Here is a 21,369-nt window from a genome sequence, read left to right as displayed (position 1 = left end):
CTTGCTGGATTATTTTGAATAAAAATAAATTTGAATAATAAGGTCAATCGCTTGGACAGCATTTGGACTATCCCAAGTCAGGAACTTAAGCTAGCTATACACTTGTCTCATTAGGCATGCATATAGCTGATTGTTTCTAACTCAGAATCCTAAGCATGGCAATTCTGAATATTTATTTTGAGGGATAGAAATGCTGACTTTCAATGTGCAATAATGCAAACTCTATAAGAAAAGAGGTAGCATACAGGAGCTGGAGTATAATTTCAGGAAACTGAAGCTCCTTCCTGGTCCAACATCCACAGCTTAAGACATGTTTACATCTTTTATTTTAGGATAAGAATCAAGTTAATTCTAGTTTCTCTATGTAAGACTCACAGAGAAATTCAACTCTGTTAATTCTAATACTTGCCACTTTCAGAAAATTCATTTATCAGGAAAGCTGGATATGTGTTTGAAGAAATTTTTAGAGAGCCAGCCAGATGGTTACTTAGATATCACCTCTCTTCTTTTAGTGAATAATAACAGCAACAACAACAACAAAACCGGCTAATATTGATCATGCACTAGGTATTTAGTACATGATGTCATTTAATCCTCCTATCAAACCATGAAACAGGTACTATTATTAACATTCCTGTTTTACAGACGAGGAAACTTACAGAAGATAAGTAACGTGCCCCAAACCACGCCACTAGTTAGTGTGGGAGCTAGGATAGGGGAGTATTTAATATGACTCCAGAGCAGGCATATTATATGATACGAATTTGTATCATGGATAATGGACTCGATCAAAATAACTTGTCAATTTAAGGTGACTGATGTGATTCATTACTATGGGCCTTTGACAGGAGAAATCAAAAAGATTTCTTTAAATCATCTGAGATGCAAAAAAAAAGACCAAATTATTCATTCTTTTTAGGATGATTGCATGTGTACATCACAGCTTAGTGATAAGATAATAAAAACGATTTTATAAGGAATCATAATCTGAAATATTATTAAGGATGGCTACAAAACATGTTATGTAATATATTAATTCTGTTAAAAATATTAAATTTATAATCACCAAACTTATTCCTGGCCATTTGGAAGAAAATAGACAGCTGTCTTCTATCCAAACCCATAAAAATCCCACAATACTGTGTAGCTAGGGTAATATTTTGAAAATAATTTATGTGATTCTTTTCCCCTCTGCCTGCCTGGGGAATCGATTTGCCTTGGGGATAGGGAGTGTGGCACTGTTCAGAAATTATAAAAGTAATGGAAAGAAGGAAGGAAATAATATTCACCTTCTGAAATTAAAAACAGGAGTGTACAGCAAGACAATAGGCTTGAAATCCAAGCTACTGTTTTGAAAGCCATTCTCAAAATTCCTTTATTTGTCATCAACCAAATATGGAAGACTTTGCTCAGACTGTTTGGTACCATAGAGCAGGCCTTCACACTGGGGCAGGCAAAAACTTTCCAAGGGGTCCCAGAGCCTGCAGGCAGTTCTATCAGAATTAATTTCTAGATTCTCAACTTCCACAAGCTGACTTTCCTGAGAACTGGTGCAGTCAAGATGTCATGCTGGTTCTTGGTTCCCATCTAGTAGTTTTTCTTCCCTCTTACCATAGATTGGTGAACCTCTCACCCACCTCTACCTCAAATCCTACAATGGTGAACTGCCTGGATTTTAAAAAGCTCCTGGGAAACAAGCAAAGAAACAACTGGAAATATTGAGGATGCTATTGAGATAGTAGTGAACTCAATAATTGAGTTAACGCATCCTTTTAAGAAACAAGAGCTTTCCAATTGCTTTAAACAAAACTGAAAGCAAACCACTATCCAATTGTCCACTGAGAAAATCATTAAAACAGTTCTCTTAAAAGAAAGCTCTTTTTACAAAAGAATGACAGCTAATAAATGCAGAATATAAGAGTTAGAACACCATTTTTACAGGCCCCAGTGAAATAGCTGATTCAGGCAAGGACCACAGCAGGTATTCAAACTATGAGATGAAAAGTTGTTGGGAACAGGTTGTTTGTACGTTATTTACAAACTGCAAAGGGAATGTGTACTTTTTCAATGGTGAGACTGGCAGGGGCTCACCATCTTAACCAAGTGACCAAATTTAGCATCACTAACCTAACAGTGGGACAACCTGAAATTAGTGCCTAACATAAAGCAAGGTGACCTACCCAACATTACTAATGAAGTATTCTTTCTAAAAGCATTTAACCTGAATCTAATCAAACCTCTAGACAGAATGCCCAGTTGGGGGGGGTGGGGAAAAAGGCAGGGGTTGGAGAAACAGATTAAAGACATCATGAGAAAATAATCGACCAAACTGAGAAAACAGAATATTCTACAAGAGAACTAGTCTGGACTTATCAGAAAGTCAATGTTGTGAAATAAGAAGGGTGACCTATTATTAAAGAGACTAAAGAAAACCAATTGCAAAGCATGTAATTTGATGAGATGCTGACTGGGGAGGGAGGGAGAGTTGGTATAAAAAACTCTAAAATATTTTGCGGAAATTGGGGAAATTTGTCTTGTGAACTGGATATTAGATGGTGTCATGGAATTATTATTTCTATTAGGTGTGAGAAAGGAATTGTGGTTAATAGGTGGATCTCCTTATTCTTAGGAGATGCTAAAGTATTAAGGATAAAGGGTTGAGACGAATGCAAGTTACCCACAAATGGTTCAACAACAACAAAAAATATGTATGCACATAATCAGCAAGGGAAAGTAAATACGGCAAAACACTAACAACTGACGAATCTGGGTGAAGAGTGTATGGGTGTTTACTGTACTTACTTTCAAATTTGTTGTCTGAATGAAAATAAAAAAGTAATAAATTCTGCTCTGTGGTGGACAAGGACATGCCACATGGAAAGTAAGAGTCTCTCCCTCTAGGTCTCAGGTTCAGAGAGAAATAGAGGAGAACAAAGCAGCCAGTCACTGGGCCTGACCTCTTTCTAGACCAAAGGCGGCTATGAGTGTATTCATTTTCTCTTGTAGCTGTTTCAAATTACCACCAACAGTAGCTTAAAACAACACAAATCTATTATCTTACAGTACTATAGGTCAGAAATCTAACATGGGTCTTACTGGGCTAAGATTATGGTGACAGCAGGGCTGTGTTCTTTTCTGAAGGCTACAGAAGGAGAATCTGTTTCCGTGCCACCCACATTCCTTGGCTCGTAGCTCCCTAACTCCATCTTCAAAACCAACACCCTTGTATCTCTCTAACCATTATTCCACAGTCACATCTCCCTTTGTCTGACCTCAGACTGGAAAGTCATTCGATTGGGCTCACCCAGATAATCCAGGGTAATCTCCCCTCTCAAGGCCCTTAACTTAGTCACATCTACAAAGTCCCATTTGCCCTGTAAGGTAACACAGTCACAGGTTCCGGGTGTTCGGGTGAATATCTTCAGGGGTCCTTACTCTGCGTACCACAGTGAGTTACCTCCATGCTGAGAGGGGCACTCAGGGCAAGAGCTCTCTGCCTTGGCTCCCCTCTGGGGACCACTGCCTAGGCCCCTCCTACCTCATCCTCTGCACTCCGCATGGCCGTTCGGGCCAATGGCAAGTTTCTCGCAGTGCACGCAGGCATACAGAGCAGTCAACCATCCCAAGCGTTTCCTGTTCCCTTGAAGCATGGATGCTCAGCTAACAGCCAGGGGGCCTGCTGTGGTCAGGTGAGGGGACTCCACAGCCGGGGCCAAGGGGAAACAGAGTCCCCGAGGGGAGGAGGCCGATTCTCCTTGTGGAGATTTGCCTGAAGCCAAAAACGGGCCATGAATTCACCAGCTGCAGGCTTCAGCATCGCAGGCCAGCAGGTTCCCCAGTGATCAGGCCAGCGAGGGGCATCATGCTGGAGCCCTGCCAGTGCACACTCTAGGTCCAGAATGAAGCCGGGAACACCCCCTCTCAGCAATTCCACAAGGATGTGTATGTCACCCCTCCCCACCCTCCATTCAAATGGACGTTATCTTCAGAGAAGATGACGGGGCCTCCTCGGGAGGCATTATGAAAGAGAAAACGTTTTTACCCAAAGGAGACTTACACTATTTAAAGGAACCACTTAAGAAATGAAATTGAACTAGATTTGAGACTGAATTGGACACTTTGCCGGTTTTTTTTTTTTCTCTGTAACCTAACAGTTGTGATGGTTTTAAAATATGTCCACAGATTTTTGATATGCCTCCCTTCAAATGGTGACACCTAATACTACTTCCCTTGAACATGGGCCAGCCTCATAACCTGCTTCCAATGAAGAGAATGTGGCAGAAGTGACTCTCTGTAACGTCTGAGGCGAGATTATCGTAAGGACAGTTTCTGCCTGGCTCTCTCCCTCTTGGATTACTGGATTACTCAGTCACCATGTCGTAAGGACACTAAAGCCGTCTTGTGAAGAGGTCCACGCGGGGAAAACTGAGGCCTTTCACCAACCAGCACCAACCAGCAACAGGGCAGTGAGCCACCTTGGCAACAGATCCTCCACAGCCCTAGTCAAGCGACTGCAGTCCAGACAACATCTTGACTTCTACTTTGTGAGGCCCCAGGCCAGAACTGCCCAGCTAAGCTGCTCCCAAATTCCTGACCCACAGAAATTATGAGATAATGTTCATTATCAGGTTCCTAAGTTTGGGGGGATTTTGTTATGCAGTAATAGGTAACTTATACACAGGTGAAAACTCAAGAAAACAATGAAGAGAACTACTTTTTCTTGGCATACTCGAGCTGCAGTGAGTTACGTAAGCGTCCATGCTGCATATGTGTGTTCCTGTTGTGGAAAGCATGTGGTTTTATTAGGCCAAGAACAGGAGGAAGGGGAGAACGCCACTAGCCACATTCGAGTGCTGTCTAAGGGGAAAAAAGAAAGCCACTGAGGTGGAGGTGGATTTATTATAAAGACTCAGAAGAAGTGCAGGGAACTCAAGAACAGGAAGTGGCAGTTAGACCACAGACGGGACTGAAGGAAGGGACAGAAAGCTGTCAGAGCCAAGAGACACTGACTCCATCTCTTTCTCTCTCAGGCTACGGGACCGATTGTCTCCTATTTTCTCTCTCTTAATTAGCTGCATTCACCTGCTTCTCTTTTGCGATCAGCTGGTTCTGATTACTGGCCCCCAAATGGTGGCCTCGCTCTGAAAGTTACATGACCTTACAAGTTCAATGCTCCTATTTAAATGACCCAGTCCCAATTAAAAATAGAACTACCATATGATCTAGCAATCCAACCTCTGGGTATATACCTAAAGGAAATAAAATCACTGTCTTGAAGAGATATCTGCATTCCCATGTTCATCGAAGCATCATTCACAATAGCCAAGATATGGAAACAATCTAAGTGTCTGTTGACAGATGAACGAATAAAGAAAATGTGATATACAAATACACTTCACACGCACGCACACACACAATGGAGTATTATTCAGCCTTAAAAAAGAAGGAAATCCTGCCATTTGTGACAGGGTGGATGAACCTGCAGGACATTATATTAAGTGAAATAAGCCAGACACAGAGAGACAGATACTGCATGGTCTCACTTATATGTGGAATTTAAAAAAGTTGAATTCACAGTAACAGTGAGTAGAATGGTGGTTACCAGGGCTGGGGGATTGCGGGAAATGGGGCGATACTGGTCAAAGGGTACAAACTTTCAATGATAAGATAAATAAGTTTTGGAGACCTAATATACATACAGCATGGTGACTATAGTTAATAATAGTTGAATACTCAAAATTTACTAAGAGAGATTCAAGTGTTCTCACCACACATACAAAAATGGTAACTATGTGAGATGGGGTGTTAGCTTGATTGTGGTCATCGTTTCACAATGTATATGTATATCAAAACATCACATACTTTAAATATACACAATTTTTATTTGTCAGTCATATTTCAGCAAAGCTGGGGAGAAAACATATGACGCAGGCTCTCAATGTTCTGATCTAAATTCTTAGGAGGCAGAGTCTGTTTGACTCAGCTTAAGTCGGATACAGAGTGGATCCAACCAGCTGCAGGCACTGGGATGGAGCAGAGTTCCTGTGCTACCTCTCAACACTCTAACAAATTTGGCAAATTTTATAAAGGGGAAGGACAAGGAGAGGGAGGAAGTGATTGACAGAGGAAATGATTGGCATCTTAGTGTGTGTGTATGTGTTTTTAAAATTCCATGACCTCTCCACTGGTAAGCCTGCAAACAGGTACAACACCTTTGGCCTCCATGTCACCTCCGTGTGAATCACAAGCCTGAATACGCATACCCTTCACACTGCCTGAGTTTTCCCACATGGACACCATGCTGTGTCACGCTCCCACAGCTTAGACCTGAGGCAGTTTCCTCTGCCTTGTCCACCTGGGGAACACCTATTCCCATCTCAAACCCTGCTGCCTTTCATCTTCTCTGAGGTTCTAGGTCCCTCTTGGCCCCACCCCCTCCAAAATAAGTTACCCACACCTTCTTTCTTACTATAGTACTTCTTTAATTTTCACACATATTCCTTCCTTTACTGCATACATTATATTGCATTGTGTTCATAGATTCCTATAGGGAGCAATGTCATTTAATTCATCTTTAGACCTCTAGGATCTCAAAAACAAAGTAGGTTCTCAACAACAGTGTTCCAGCACACTGAACAAGCATGATTTTGGGGACTAACTTAAAGCAAATTAATTTTTATTTCCCACTGTCCCAGTGAAAACACTCTATAGGTCCTGGTACTCCCATCCCTGAATGAAAACCTGAGCCGCCCCATTCCCTTTTATGGTCACTTTTAGGTAAGGAAAGTTAGTAATTAAAATTTCCAGTCCAGTATCATAGTCGAAATTTGCCCCCTGACTTACAGTTAGGGCTCTCCCCTTCCCGCCAGTTTGCAGCTGCTGTACCCGGGAAAAGCTGACGTTCAGGCAAAGAGTGGAGCCACGTTCCTCTCTCCCTGGTTTGTCTGTCTACTGGCACTCCAACAACTCCACTCAAATATCCTCTGCAGAAGCCTTTCCCAGTCTTCCTCGTGACTCCTTTATGCCCCTGATATGGGTGAGAGTTATAGAGCAGTCTAATCAGTTCCCAGCCTCCTACAGAGCAGTCTGTCTCTGGTATTTCTTGTCACAGGGTCTCAGGAAGCACTCCTGTTCTGACATACTTTTATAACCGTTTAACTAAACTGTCAGTACTTGGGATTTTTCTACTTTGAACTTTCAATAGGTCTCCCTCCTCACCCCAAGTCTCCTATCCTTCTACCCCATTCCACTCCTCACTTCTGCATCCACTCACTTCCGTAACCACTAGTTATTGACCCCTGCAGAGTCTCTGAATCCTGTCTTCTTACCTAGGCAACAATATTTGGCCATTTCACCAACGCTCTTGCTAGGGATTAAACTAATGTGCTTCTCAAGAAAAGGGACCCAGTGAAAGACAGATTACCCCCTCCCCTTTTGGCAGAAGATACTCCTGGCCATTACTGCTACGTTTGGGTCTTGGCATCAATGACTGAAGTAGTATGGTGGTTTCAACTTCTAAATTACTTATATCTCTAGAAACCAGAGTCGTCCTACAAGAAAGTACCTTGTCTCTTAGAACCTCAAATTCTTGACCCAGACACGCCGTCCCTCCTACTCTGATTCTCTACTCACTGAAAGTCTACAAAACAGACTTGATCCTCGCCTTTCTCATCTGTTAGTACTGACAGGACCACTTGTGCAGTCAGAGCAGCCACATCAACCCTATGAGGCTCTGGGAAGAGGCTTCCTCATCAATGGCCTTTCCACTGGAGAACACCCACGTACATACATGTCAGCGATGACTCGACGTCCCTCCCCGACCAATGGAGCAACTGTAAAAGGTCCCCGCACCCCACTACTGCAGTCCACCACGCTCATGGCCCAAGATCCACAGCGTGGTAAAGCAATAAAGACATCACCATCTGTGTCACCGCTGTTAAATTAGCACCACGCTCTAGCCAACTGAGCTAACCAGCCAGAATTGTGTCACCTGTGCTAATCAAAGGCCCAGCTTAGGAGGCTCAAAGTCCTCCATCTCTACAGTAAATCCGGTGTATTCCTGGGGCCTGTATTAATGACCTCATCACTGACCTTTCCCAAATCACGATGCTTACCACCTTCTTATCATAGTGCCCTCTCCCCTGAATAGAGCTCACTATGCCCTACTCATCTGCCCATCTCAAACTCTAGCCCTCATACCTCTAGAAATTTTTCAAATATATAGCTATCCAGACAAGTGGTCTTAAACCACAGGCCTAACTTCTCCTCCTGCTTAAAGCAGTGGTTCTCAACTTTAGCAGCAAAATGAAGAGCTTTAAAAAATACTGATGCCCAGTTTCCACTCCCAGAGATTCTGATTGAATTGGCCTAGGGTGAAGCCTGGGCATTAGGACTTTCTAAAGCTCCCCAGCTGAGTCTACTCTGGAGGCAAGGAGAAGAATCTGTCTTAAGGCTCTCTGAATACGGATGCATCCTTGCTACACAGAACATTCACATTTTGGTGAGGAGATGGCACGCGTAAATGCGGTGGAAGCTCAAGGCAGAAACTCTTACTTGTTGATCATACACTACATATCAAGTCCTACGCTAGTAACTCATGCAGTCTTTTCAACTGTACCTCATTTCCTCTTTACAGTCATCCTATGAGGTAGGCACTATTGTCCTTATTTGACATGCAGGGAAACCGAGGCCCAGAGAGGGCACACTGAGTGACTGGTATGCTCAAGGGTCAAACCCTTTCTGTGACACCATCCTGAAGAGGTCACGCCTCTTACAGCTGGATGACCCTGTAACCGAGCGCCGCAGGGCGGAGGTAGCCCTCCGCCGTTGTTGCCCGCCCTCACCCCGCACCCCGTTACCAGGCAACGGTTACCGGGAGATCATTAATGCCGGGGGTTGGAGCCTCAGCGAGAGGTCTTGCTCAGCCATTGATCGGCACCACAGAGGGCCCCATTCAGCCATTGGTCGGCGCTGCCGTGGGCCCCGCCCCCAAGCGAGCAACTGTCAAGGAGCCACCGTTTGAGGGGCGTTTTTGAGCCCACGGTCGGCGGAGCGGTGGTCGTCCACTTGGAGAGTGAGGTAAGAGGCCGATCCCGGCCTTCTCCCCGGGGCCCTCCAGCTCACCCGGCCTCGGGCTGGCAGGCGAGCTGGGGGGCCCAGGGAACAGGCTGGGGGTGTACCCTGCAGGGCTCCCGAGCCTCGCCGGGACCGCCCACGGGCCGGGCTCAGGCCCTGAGGCTGCGGCGACCCTCTCCCCCATCCCCGCCTCTGCGACCGAATGGCAGCGGCAGTCTGCATGGGACACAGTCTGGGGGACCTGGCCCCCACTGTTTGCGCGGCCCGAGGAGCCTGAGGGCCAGCTGGGCCCTGGGCGCCTGGCTCCCTCAGCGATGACAGCTGGGCAGGATCTGGGGACCTGGCCCGGAGGGAGCCACCGTCTGAGATCTGCCTCTTCAGCCTGGGCACTGGCGGGAGGAGCCAGACTGGGTGCTGGACGGACGCTCCGGGGTTAGGGTGACCGCCCCCCAACCCCCGCAGGGACCCCCTTCTCACCGCCGGGCCTGGACCTCGGAGGACAAAAGTTGTGCCTTGGGACCTTCCCCTTTTCTTGTCAGAACAGAGAGTAACATTTGTTTTGGTGGAGATTTACAGAAACATCGTGACCTGACCATGACCTGACCTCAAGGACAAAGGCTCTGACACCAAAAAGTGTGCACCAACTAACCACGCCCCTCCCTCACCTTTCCTATAAAAGGGCTTTGCTGATTGCTTTCAGGGAGTTTGGGGTTTTTTTAAGGCGTGAGCCACCCATCTCCCTGCATGGCCCTGCAACAAACCTTTCTGTGTTCCAGACTCCAGCATTTTGGTATCGTGTGGCCTCACCGTGCGTCGGGCACACAGGACTTGCGTTTCGGTAACAATCCCACTCCCCCCAAAAACAGGCTCCAACGCAGAAACCCTAGTCTATTGCATCCATGGATTTTTTTTTTTTTTTTTTTTCTGGAACATTCTCCCATGAACTCCACACATACAGCCCAGTTACTAGGCTATACTTTAGGCTGCCAAAATGAGGTGAAGTGCTCCGGGCAGAACTTCTTGATAGGGGACTACTAGGTCTGGGCCTTTATTAAAGTACTTCCACTCTATTGACCGACACCTGGATCCTTCTCCCTCACTGCTAACTTAAACCCTGCAGCTTTCTATATTGAGTTTTCCTTACAGATGAAGCTATACTGCTTACCTACAAGCCATTCCTTTGCTGGTCTACTAAAACCATGTATTGCACCGTTCCTCTGCCTTGTACTCCAGACAGTACACAGAGAGTCAAAATATACTGGCTAAGCTGCATACGACTGCTGCTACCATCAAGATGGGACTCTCATACCTAGTGACCTGGGAGGCTAGCGGCGACAAGCCGGTACTTTTGTAACGCGCCAGTGTCTTGGTAGCTCAGTTCCACCACTTCACTCCATGCAATCCACACTGCATTCTGCCTGAGGGATGCTTCGAGGGACCAGGGGACCCACTGGGAGGGGACACTGCGGGTGGTACCTTTCAGACGCTGCAGGGCAAACTCCAGTGCTTGCGCAGGTGTCCCACATACCCTGAGAGAGAAAGAGGTCAGATGGGTCAGTTCTCTCAAGACACTTGCAGAATTCCTGACTCCCGTTACCTTAACTGTTCTTCCTCATCCCAACCTCAGCCCTTGCTCAGGACTCTGGCTTTTAGAATCCTCCTCGTCCCACTCACTTAGGGACTCCCCGATTTCCACCTTACCCACGAGGGACTAAATGTGGAGCATTTCTGCCTTTCTGTTTACAAACACGCACAGGGTCACACTATTTGAAGGAAGACGTGCTCTGCTGCCAAGAGTTCTGCTTTCCTAGTTTCCCCTCTCCACTGTGCTGCATAGCTACTGCCTTCACGCACCGCTTCAATTTTCCCACCTTCTCCCTCCCACTGCACTACCTTATTGACATTTACATCCTCTCTTGGTCTCCAGAAAAAAAATACAAACAAAGAAAAAACAACGTTTTCTTTCTTGGCCCCTCAGATTTATTCCTCTATGTCGCTCCCAGGGTTATCTTTCCAAACACAGAAAGCTCACCACTCTGGTTTAAAGCCGGGACGGCTCTCCCACGCCCACGCCTTTACTACTCGATTCGCTGAAACCTCCTCACAGAGTTCACGGCCGAAACAGAGCAACGGAAAGGAGTGACGACCGTATAAGCATGTGGAGTTGTGACTGCAAAATCTCGAAGAATGTAGTGTTGTGTGCTCGAATCCATCGCGTCCACGTGAATTATCCTCCGACCTTTCTCGAGGGTCAAATTTGGTTGACTATTACCAGCCAAAACGTTTCTAAATGTTTTCGCGCTAAAAACGATCAGTCAAGCGCATGAGCAAACGCCCGGGGGGTGAGGGGGCCGCCCGCTGTTCGCGCAGGCAGATCTCGCGATGTTTGGGCCAGTCTGGGGAGTAGTAATGTTTTTGGGGTGCTTTGAGGCCTTTTTACGCCCCCCTCTCCTCCAGCCCCGATGGATTAATGCTGTCGTCAAGTAAAAAAGATCAAGGCTCCGCGGCGAGAACAAACGAGGCTAGAAGTAGGCGACACGCCAGCGGCAGGTCTCCGGGGCCGAGGAAGGGCTTCTCTACGAGGCCCCGAAGGCCGCACAAGTTCTTCAGAAACAAAAGCCAGAAGTATGTAAAAATGGAAAAAAGCCAACCAGTTTATCACCTTAGAATGCGGTGTGGGGATTTTTGTTGTTGTTTTTCCACTTTTCACTGTACGAAAAATCCCATTGGCTGACAGCACACCAAGTTTTCCCCTTCTGCTGCTATTGCGCCTGCGCGGGGCTTTGTTTACTACCTCGGGCGGCCGCTGGGTACCCACTTCAGAGTCCGGAGTCTAAGGTCTTGGTGTGTAGTTTATGATGAAAGTCGCGTTTTCAGCCGGGAACACGGGTGGGAGGTTAATAACAGGACAGGTTAAGTGTAAACCTGAAACCAGTGAAAATACGAGCCGTAATGAAAACCAGTCTTGATCACTCAGAAATCGTTGCCTTTTCAGATCTGTCGTGGAAGAGCTTCATTATCAACGTAATGAAGGTGATAGCACCACTCTGACCATAACTAAGAAGTGGTAAGCACCAACAGTACTACACCCAAAAGCGTAGGTCGTATTTAGGTACCTGTTAAAAATATGGACTCCTGTAGTGGAAAAGATGCAAATAACCCTAACCCTAAGCCCATCTTGCTCTAATTTCGAGCAATACCTGCGTCGTTAAGAATGACTATTGAAAAAAAAAAAAAAAAAAAGACTCTCGAAGCAGAGTCAAAAAGGGAGCCATGCAAATTTTGAAACTAAAAACAGAGATGACTCTAGAAGCAATAGCCAGAAAAAGCACAAACCAACAAGCAAATTTTTTTAAATGGTTTTAAGTTCCCTTCAGAATCAGTTTCAGATGGCTTAGAAGGCTATGATACTTACAAAATGAGAAGATCTGGTGAAACTTTGTGTTATAGATATGACTGGATCCGTTTGAAAACAAAGAAAAAGCAGGCAAGCTGATTTTTAAAAACTATCTTTATGGAAGAATTTCCAGTGATGCGTTTTAATGTGCTCAAAACAGCCTTAAGTAACTGGTAGACTCAGCTAAACCTGGATGTTTACCTTAGAGTTGGATAATAGCATAGATGTTAACAATTTGGAAATTTTGTTGGACTCTGTTAGGTTTTAAATGATGGATTTGAAGACTTTAATTTGTAATAGAAGAAACTTTCTACAAAAGGAAGGTGAAATTTTTAGGTAGCATGAAATTAAGTAGAGGAAAAGTATGGACATGGGTGCAGATGGGGCCAGATTTTGAAGGCTCTGGACACTTCCAGCATGGTTCACAGAGCCTTCACCTTAAAAAATCAGCCTCTGGGTTTTTCTTATTATGTTCGATATGATAGTAAAATTTAGTAAATGTAGCAATTTGGATACTTACCCTTTAAGGCAACAATTTGTACCAAAGTCACAAGGAACTTTAAAATCCTGCTCCGTTATCTAGAGGTACACTCATTTGGTTGAAGTAAGGTGATAGCCAGTTTTCTAAGCCAGGACTGAATTGACATTTTCTTCCTGAAGGAAAAGAAACGTAGATAAGCTGAATTGATTCTTTGTTCGCCTATTAAGGTGATTAAGACTGACTCATAAACACTACTTACTTTGTCAAGGCAGTCAACAACTGTAAAAGAAACTGAATGCTTTTATTGCACATGATGAGATGGTTCTAATGGAAATAGAGAATGGGAATTGGATGAAGAGTTGATATAGAACTATGAATCCTTTGAGACTACTGGTTCATTTACATGTGATGAAAATGTTAGTGTAAGACTGGTAAGTGGTCAAATAAAACTTCGTCTTTGTTCACTGAAAAAAAAAATCCTTTGATGAGTAAAAGAAACTCACTACTGAATTGGTTATCCATTCAGTCTGTCATACGACTCAGGAAATAGACTTCCAGAATTTCCACAATCAGTAGCTAAAAAAGTTATCCATACCATTTCTTTAGCAGCATTCTGAGCATGCTCTCCTGTAATTACCCTGACATTGTAAAGCAGTGAAAAAACTGCCGCCATTTGTGTCCACATATTTATGTAAACCTGGGTTCTTGAATTATTGTGACCCCAAGATAAGAAATTGCTGATCAGTGAATCTTGTATGCATTCCCAATTACCCAAAATTGGTTGAATCAACACAATATAAGCTTACTTATTAACTGAGTGATAGAACTTTTTTCAAGATAGATAATTTTAAACATTTTTTAAAGTATTAAACATGTTATATCCAAATTGCAGTGTTTATGCATGAATCCTTAATGATAAACAAGGGACTTCAAGAAAACTGTGCTCCTGCTTCTAGCTCTGCTCTCTTGCAAGTGTTGGGAGTAATTCCAGCACTCTTGTCACACCTGAAGAAAGAATGTTCCAGTCAGATGGAAGGGAATCATTAGCAAGGAGATGGGGGCATATGGGAGAAGATAGGGTGAACTTTGGTTGTGAATATTAAGCAATGCCCATTAAGGACATATCTGCTGAAGCACTCTTCCTGCTGCTAGGGAACTCCTCTCCCGCCTCCCTCCTACCCCCGTCTTTGCCTGGCAGGCTTCTTCATGGCATTTACATCTCTGTAAGGAAAGATGCCTTTCTGTTCTGCCATCTTCAATGTACCAGAGTCTTCTGTCATAGTCACAGAATGGCTGCCACAGCACCAAAAATCATGTTCTCATGTGAAATGTTCAAACAGAAAGGAAGGGATAGAGGGAGAAGAAAAAGAAAAATGCTTTCTCTTTGTGGCCTCCCTTCTTATCAGGGTGAAAAATCTTTCCCATATGATTTAACAGACTTCCCTTCACATTTCATTGCTCAGAACCTTGTCGCATGACTACCTCTAGCTGGGAGGAAGGGTAGGAAAATACGTACAGAAGAAACAAGTATTTTCTTTTAAGTGGTGCACTAAAAATAATAGGACTTATAGAAAATACAAGCTTAGGAGCAGACCACTGAAAGCCTATGCAGTTTTGTTACCCTAGGACCATAAAAGTTACTAGGCTAATAAAAAATACTAACACAATTAAACCTCCACTGGCATTTGTACTCAACATCACAGTTATCTTTTAGAGCTATGCTGTCCAATATGGTAGCCACTAGCCAAGTGTGGCTCTTGAGAATTTCAATGTACCAATCCAAATTGAGATGTGATGTAAATGTAAAATACACACCGGATTTCAAAGACTTAGTATGAAAAAATAATGTAAATATCTCATTAATAGTTTTTATATTGATTATATGTTGAAATATTTCACCTGTTTCTTTTTACTTTTTAAAAATATAGCTATTAGAAAGCTTAAAATTGCATGTGTTTCTCATATTTCTATCAGACGATGCTGCTTTAGAACCTTTAAACCTGGGACATGTGCTTTCTCCTTGGACATATAGGTCCTTGAGGGCATTTGATTCCAATTGAAAGCAGTTTTGTCGAAATTAAAAATCTGATCTATTATCTCGTGCTCTTGGATTGGAAGAATTAATATTGTTAGAATGGCCATACTACCTAAAGCCATCTACAGATTTAATGTGATCCCTATCAAGTTACCCATGACATTTTTCACAGAACTAGAACAAATAATCCTAAAACTTATATGGAACCATAAAAGATGCAGAATTGCTAAAGCAATCCTGAGGAAAAAGAACAAAGCTTGAGGCATAACCCTCCCAGATTTCAGGCACTACTACAAAGCTACAGTAATCAAAACAGCATAGTATTGGCACAAAAACAGACATACAGATCAATGAAACAGAATACAGAGGCCAGAAATAAACCCACACACCTATGGTCAATTAATCTTTGACAAGGAGGCAAGAATATACAAAGGAGAAAAGGCAGTCTCTTCAGCAAGTGGTGCTGGGAAAGCTGGACAGCCACATGTAAATCAGTGAAGTTAGAACACACCCTCACACCATACACAAAAATAAACTCAAAATGACTTAAAGACTTAAATATAAGACATGATACCATAAAACTCCTAGAAGACAACATAGGCAAAACATTCTCTGACATAAATCATACTAATGTTTTCTTAGGTCAGTCTTCCAAGGCAATAGAAATAAAAGCAAAAATAAACAAATGGAACCTAATCAAACTTACAAGCTTTTGCACAGCAAAGGAAACCATAACAAAATGAAAAGACAACCTATGGACTGGGAGAAAATATTTGCAAATGATGCTACCGACAAGGGCTTAATTTCCAAAATATACAAACAGTTCATACAACTCAATAACAACAAAAAACCAAACAATTCAATCAAGAAATGGGCAGAAGACCTAAATAGACATTTCACCAAAGAAGACATAAAGATGGCCAATAGGCACATGAAAAGATGCTCATCATGGCTAATTATTAGAGAAATGCAAATCAAAACTACAATGAGGTACCACCTCACAGTGGTCAGAATGGCCATCATTAAGAAGTCTACAAATAACACATGTTGGAGAGGGTGTGGAGAAAAGGGAACTATCTTACACTGTTGCTGGAAATATAAATTGGTGCAGCCACTGTGGAAAACAGTATGGAGGTTCCTTAAAAAACTAAAAATAGAGCTGCTATATGATCCAGCAATCCCACTCCTGGGCATATACCCAGACAAAGCTATAATTCGAAAAGATACATGCACCCCTATGTTCATAGCAGCACTACTCACAATAGCCAAGACATGGAAACAACCTAAATAACCTAAATGTCCATCAACAGATGAATGGATAAAGAAGATGTGGTATGTATGTGTATATATATATATATATATATAAACTATGTATATATTTATATGTATATAAAATGGAATATTACTCAGCCATAAAAAAGAATGAAATAATGACATTTTCAGCAACATGGATGGACCTAGAGATTATCACACTAAGTGAAGTAAATCAGAAAGAGAAAGAGAAGCACCATATGATATCACTTATATGTGGAACCTAAAATATGACAAAAATTAACTTATTTACAAAACAGAAACAGACAGACATAGAAGATAAACTTATGATTACCAAAGGGGAAAGGGGGTGGGGGAGGGATAAAGTAGGAGTTTGGGATTAGCAGATACAAGCTACTGTATATAAAATAGATAAACAAGGTCCTACTGTATAGCACAGGGAACTATATTCAATATCCTGTAATAAACCATAATGGAAAAGAATATGTATATCTATCTACAACTGAATCACTTTGCTGTACACCAGAAACTAACACATCATTGTAAATCAACTATACTTCAATTTTTAAAAAATTCAACCCCCAACCCCACACACAGGACAAAACAGTTTCACGCCTTCATTCACACTTTGTAGCTTTACCACATAACAATGTCATAAAAATCTTAAAGGTTTTTGAAGCCACAAACAAGCCTCTATTTGTACTAAAGGAAGGCATTCCTGAAGAATTTCCTGCTTTTTTTCTTAAAGTGTTTATATTGCTAAGGTTTTGTATTTAATTGTAAGAAGACTTGCCTCTGATCACTTCAAAATGTAAGTGTGCTGGGAAAAATAATGAATGAACCAATGTGATTTCTGAATTATATTGACATTATTTCCCCTTGTATCAATTGCATATGAGCTAAAAATGACTATATCTGGCATACAGAGCTCGTATTGTGGGAGATAGGACTGCTGGTAGGCAAAAGGGAGAGAGAATTCCAATCCTATATTTTCAAAGGGGTGGTATACATTTATGAGCTATCTCGGACAGTGTCAGTGAACAATAACAGGGGAACAAGATGATTCTTCTCGTTACCAAGTTTACATTTAGTAAATTTTCCCATTTAATTAATGCAGTTCTCTGCCTCTCCCAACTTAAATCCATTGAATTCTCAAGACCCTTTCAAAAGCAACCTCTGAAGCCTTCCCTGATCTCACCTCTAGAAACTTCATAGCACTTTGCTTGTACCATCTTTTTAAAGCACATATATTAGGCTATGCATTAATGTTATTGTCTCTTTGTTTAACTTTTATATATAGAATAAAGCTCCTGCCATGGAAGATGGTAATTGTATCTTACTTTTCAAATTTTCTCTAGCGATTGGCCTTATGGTTCATACAAATGAGACACACTTAAGTATTTGTCGAATTTAATTGTACTGTATCTATCCTAAAATGACTTATTTAATAGATCTACTATTTAATAGAATATTTCTAAAATTTAAAGTATGAGTTGGTACTTGACTTACATCTCTAGTGCTTAAAAAAACTACAAGAGAACCCTCTGCATATTAGAAATCAAACTAAACGTATTAGAGTATGTACTGGTGGATTTTTTTTTAATATTTTAAGTGATTAAGACTGAATCCACAGTTAACGTAGATCTATGATAAATCTGGATCCACATATTGATGACATGTTTTAAAAGATTGGTTTTTTAGATCTCCCTCCTTCTCCCATTTCTCAGGGCCTTTCCCCTTTCCTCCTCTACTTTAAACTCCCTATGTTTTCTTTAATTATCTGTCTTGATAATCGCTCAAATCAAGAAATCAGTAAGTAATGTCTAACTTTTAAGTCTAAAACATCATAACCACATTTAAAGTCCTGAGAAGCCAGCAGGAAGCAATGGTCGTGATGAATGTGGTAATTATTAACCCTGTCCATCTAGTTACACCATTGTACATCCCAGTCATCAGGGCACTCAAGAATGATGATATGATTCTCTTCTCATCTTTTCACTTGGGTATACAGTATGCTGACACAAATCTCATGTTGACTGATAAACTGGACTTCGCTAGAAGAGCTCTTTTAGAATGACTTACAAGCAAAAAAGGATCTACCATTTACGCCATCAGTATACAGTTTCCCTAAATTTTCTCAATTTGTTTCCATTCTTGTATGATGCCTTTCCCACTGAGGTGGGAACCCCTCAAGTACAGAGACCTTGTCTTATTTGTCTCTTGCTTATTTGTCTCTATAACTCCAGCTCCCACCTAATGCCTGACACATAGGTAATCAATAGATACATAATGAGTGAATGAAGTACAGCTTTGATCAAACAATCATATGTTCCGTGTGAGCTTCGTTGTGATTATATGTTGCTTATTTTGGTTATGGAGCGTTATCTATGGGTGGTGGTTGGCTAAGTTCTTTGGGTTGTAAGGAACAGTCTCATTTGTTCCCTTGAATAGTGTGTGAATGTGTGTTCACATGTGTGATGGGAATCTTAGCCATACTGCCAAGTCCTTAGAACATGGAAACCCAAACTATGGGGCCTTGAAAGAGTCACATGTAAACAGGAATTATAAGTTCATTTGGAATGTTGGGAGCGCTAGACATCTTTGCCATAGACGTCCATGGCCTATGAGTCCAGCACATAGTGACTCTATGTCCCTACATGTCTTCTCTCTGCATCAGCCTATGCTCTTTTCACTGTGACCTTCTGATTTTTACTATACCTCCCAGTTCTAATTCTTGAGTGAGAGTTTAAGATTGGATTAGCTAATAATCATCTTCCTTTTGGGCAGAGGTGTCCATGCCAGGCCCTATCATAAACCACAGTTCTTGGTCAGGAGCCCATGCCGTGGCCCATGCTAGGGGTGGGGCATTTGCTCTTGGAAGGAGCTGTAGATTTGATGGGTTCCATGACTGCCATATCGAGGACCTAACAGAATTCACTAGGGGATATCTCTTTGAGCTTCACTGCAACTGTGTATATTTGCCAGTAATATCTATTAGGTGCTACCTACTTTGTATTTATTTTGTTTAGAGGATGGAAATTGGCCTCATTGGAGGATACAGAAAAGGTTAAAGACTGTAGATTTATATCTGAAGTCAAAGTGAATATGTCATGAAGGCAGTGGAATGTATCGGTGTGTGTTTGGGGGATGGAGGAGTATCTTTCTGAAGAGCTAAGTTTAGTGGAAAAGGATCAGGCTTAGGTTGTTATCTTTGCACCTAATTGTGTATGACCATAGACAAATCACCTTTTATCTTTATTTCTACTTCCTCACTTGTTAAGGATTGTAACACTTACCTTGACTGCACAGACAATTATTAAAACACTCTGCTACGGTAAAATACATAAATGTTAAATTCAGATTATTATGTGAATAATGTATGAAAATGATCTGAAAATGTTTAATAGGTAGAGTCTATACAGATTTAGAGTTCAGTTAAATTTGGTGGGGATTAAAACTCTTGTGTATGCATTCAGAAAAGTAGACCATAAGTATGGTTGTGGTTTGGAATATTTGCCGGATTGGGGCCAACAGTTCTGGCCTTGTGCTGCCCTCCTGTGCTGTTTAAACAGCTCAGCAGGTCGATTACATTCCTGCTTCATGAATGCTCCGCGGGGGAATTCTATCTTATTACTTACCCTCTTCTGTCCTCATGTGGCCACAGAGGGCCTAACTATTCTGGATGTTTCTGTTTCTTCGGTAAAGGAAGAGAATGGAAAACTACTCTGAAACATTCTAGGTCAGAAAATCAAATCCCAAGTTAAGGAAAAAGGCAACAAATTTCAAATTGCATTAGACACTTGTTGTATAATTGGTCCACTGATACAGGAAGATCTTAAGCAGATTATTGAGGTTCGGAGAAGAATACCATTATGACAACGTCAGGAAAGGCTTTTTGTCAAGAATAAATAGAAATGCAACTCAATGTCCTTTTATTATGCTAAGAATTTACAATCAAGCCTTACACTCTTAATTTGGTAAATAGGACAGTCTATTATTGTGGGAAGAGAATTTGCTGTTCTGTGATGATTTTCTATTTCTTAGCTGGGTGAAATACGAGACTCACAAGCAAAGCTCATTCTGTGCTAACTCTGTTAGCATCGTCTCCAAAAGGGATTCCTTTCAAAGAGGTTTAAGGTAATTTGTCAACATGACAATTCTTAGGAAAGTTAAGAAAAGATATTGAAGGAACCATAGAATGTGAAAGCATACAGTGAAACAAGTTAAGGTAGTCAATGGGTGGCACCTTCTTCACATGCTTACTTCCTCATCTGCCAGCGCACAGACCCCACCCCAGGCCTGCTTCCAGACTGGCTCCCTGATATTAGAACCTAGCCACCCTCCGCTTAGACAAGGTGTATGTGTGCACATTTTGTTCATGTGGGTTTACAGCATGTATGTACGTGACTTTCCTTTTAGTCCACTCCAGTCAGGCTTTCATATCCTCTACTTGGCCAATACTACTCTTATCAAGATCACCAATGACCTTCATGGCCAAATCCAATGGTCGGTTTTCAGTCCTCATCTTACTTGACTTATCAGCAGCATTTGAACCATCTGATCTCTCTCTCGTCCTTGAAATACTTTCTTTTACTTGGCCTCTGAGTCACCTCTCCTTGGCTCTCCTTCACTCCATCAGTGGCGCCTTTATATTCTCCTTTGTCTAGAGCCTTTCCATCTTTTTGATTTCTAACAGTTGTAATGGCCAGGCCTCTTCCCTGTCTAAACTCATTCGCTTTGTGATCTTATCTAGTCCCATGGCTTTAATGTCATCTAAATGCTGAAAATTTACAAATTTGTATCTCCAGCACAAACCTCTCTCCCCTAAGAGAGACTCATATATACAACTGCTCACTCAGCATCTCCACTTGGATGTCCATGGATATCTCAAACTTAACACATTCAAAGCAAAATTTGTTCCTCCCTCAGTCAACCCCATTCGGTAAATGGCCAAACCTACTTCAGTTGCTTAGGCGGAAAAGCCTTGGAATCATTACGGACTCCTCTCTCCCATACACACATTCCATTTCCAATCCTTCAGCAAATCCTGTTGGCTGTATCTTTAAAAACACATCTATTAATAACTCTACCCCTTTTTCTATGTACATT

At 42.1% G+C, this 21,369-nt stretch overlaps 1 protein-coding gene and 1 long non-coding RNA gene across 6 annotated transcripts in view; one reads left to right on the top strand and one right to left on the bottom strand.

The window, feature by feature from the left end:
• Positions 1-11,246, bottom strand: part of GPR19 (G protein-coupled receptor 19) — a 44,942-nt gene extending 33,696 nt beyond the window's left edge. For 3 of the 5 annotated variants that reach the window (XR_014252423.1, XR_014252424.1, XM_082420289.1), the window contains exons 1-2: positions 11,108-11,192; positions 10,552-10,604 (exon numbers count right to left, since the gene is read on the bottom strand). Coding sequence is in view for 1 of the 5 variants with exons in the window: in XM_082420288.1 (XP_082276414.1) it covers positions 10,552-10,601 (50 nt within the window). In the remaining 4 variants the exon portion in view is untranslated. The other 2 variants (XM_082420288.1, XM_082420290.1) reach the window with 2 other exon arrangements.
• LOC309640951 lies at positions 8,820-12,150 on the top strand. The gene is made up of 3 exons (XR_014252457.1): positions 8,820-9,078; positions 11,079-11,700; positions 12,071-12,150. It is a non-coding gene; the product is annotated as an uncharacterized lncRNA (long non-coding RNA).
• The last annotated feature ends 9,219 nt before the right edge of the window (positions 12,151-21,369 follow it).

The sequence above is a fragment of the Balaenoptera physalus genome, assembly GCF_965194825.1.
Source record: "Balaenoptera physalus genome assembly, chromosome: 13".
In the NCBI taxonomy this organism is placed as follows: domain Eukaryota; kingdom Metazoa; phylum Chordata; class Mammalia; order Artiodactyla; family Balaenopteridae; genus Balaenoptera; species Balaenoptera physalus.
The sequence above is the reverse complement of the archived record's forward strand: the minus strand, read 5'-3'. Positions and strand labels throughout refer to the sequence as shown.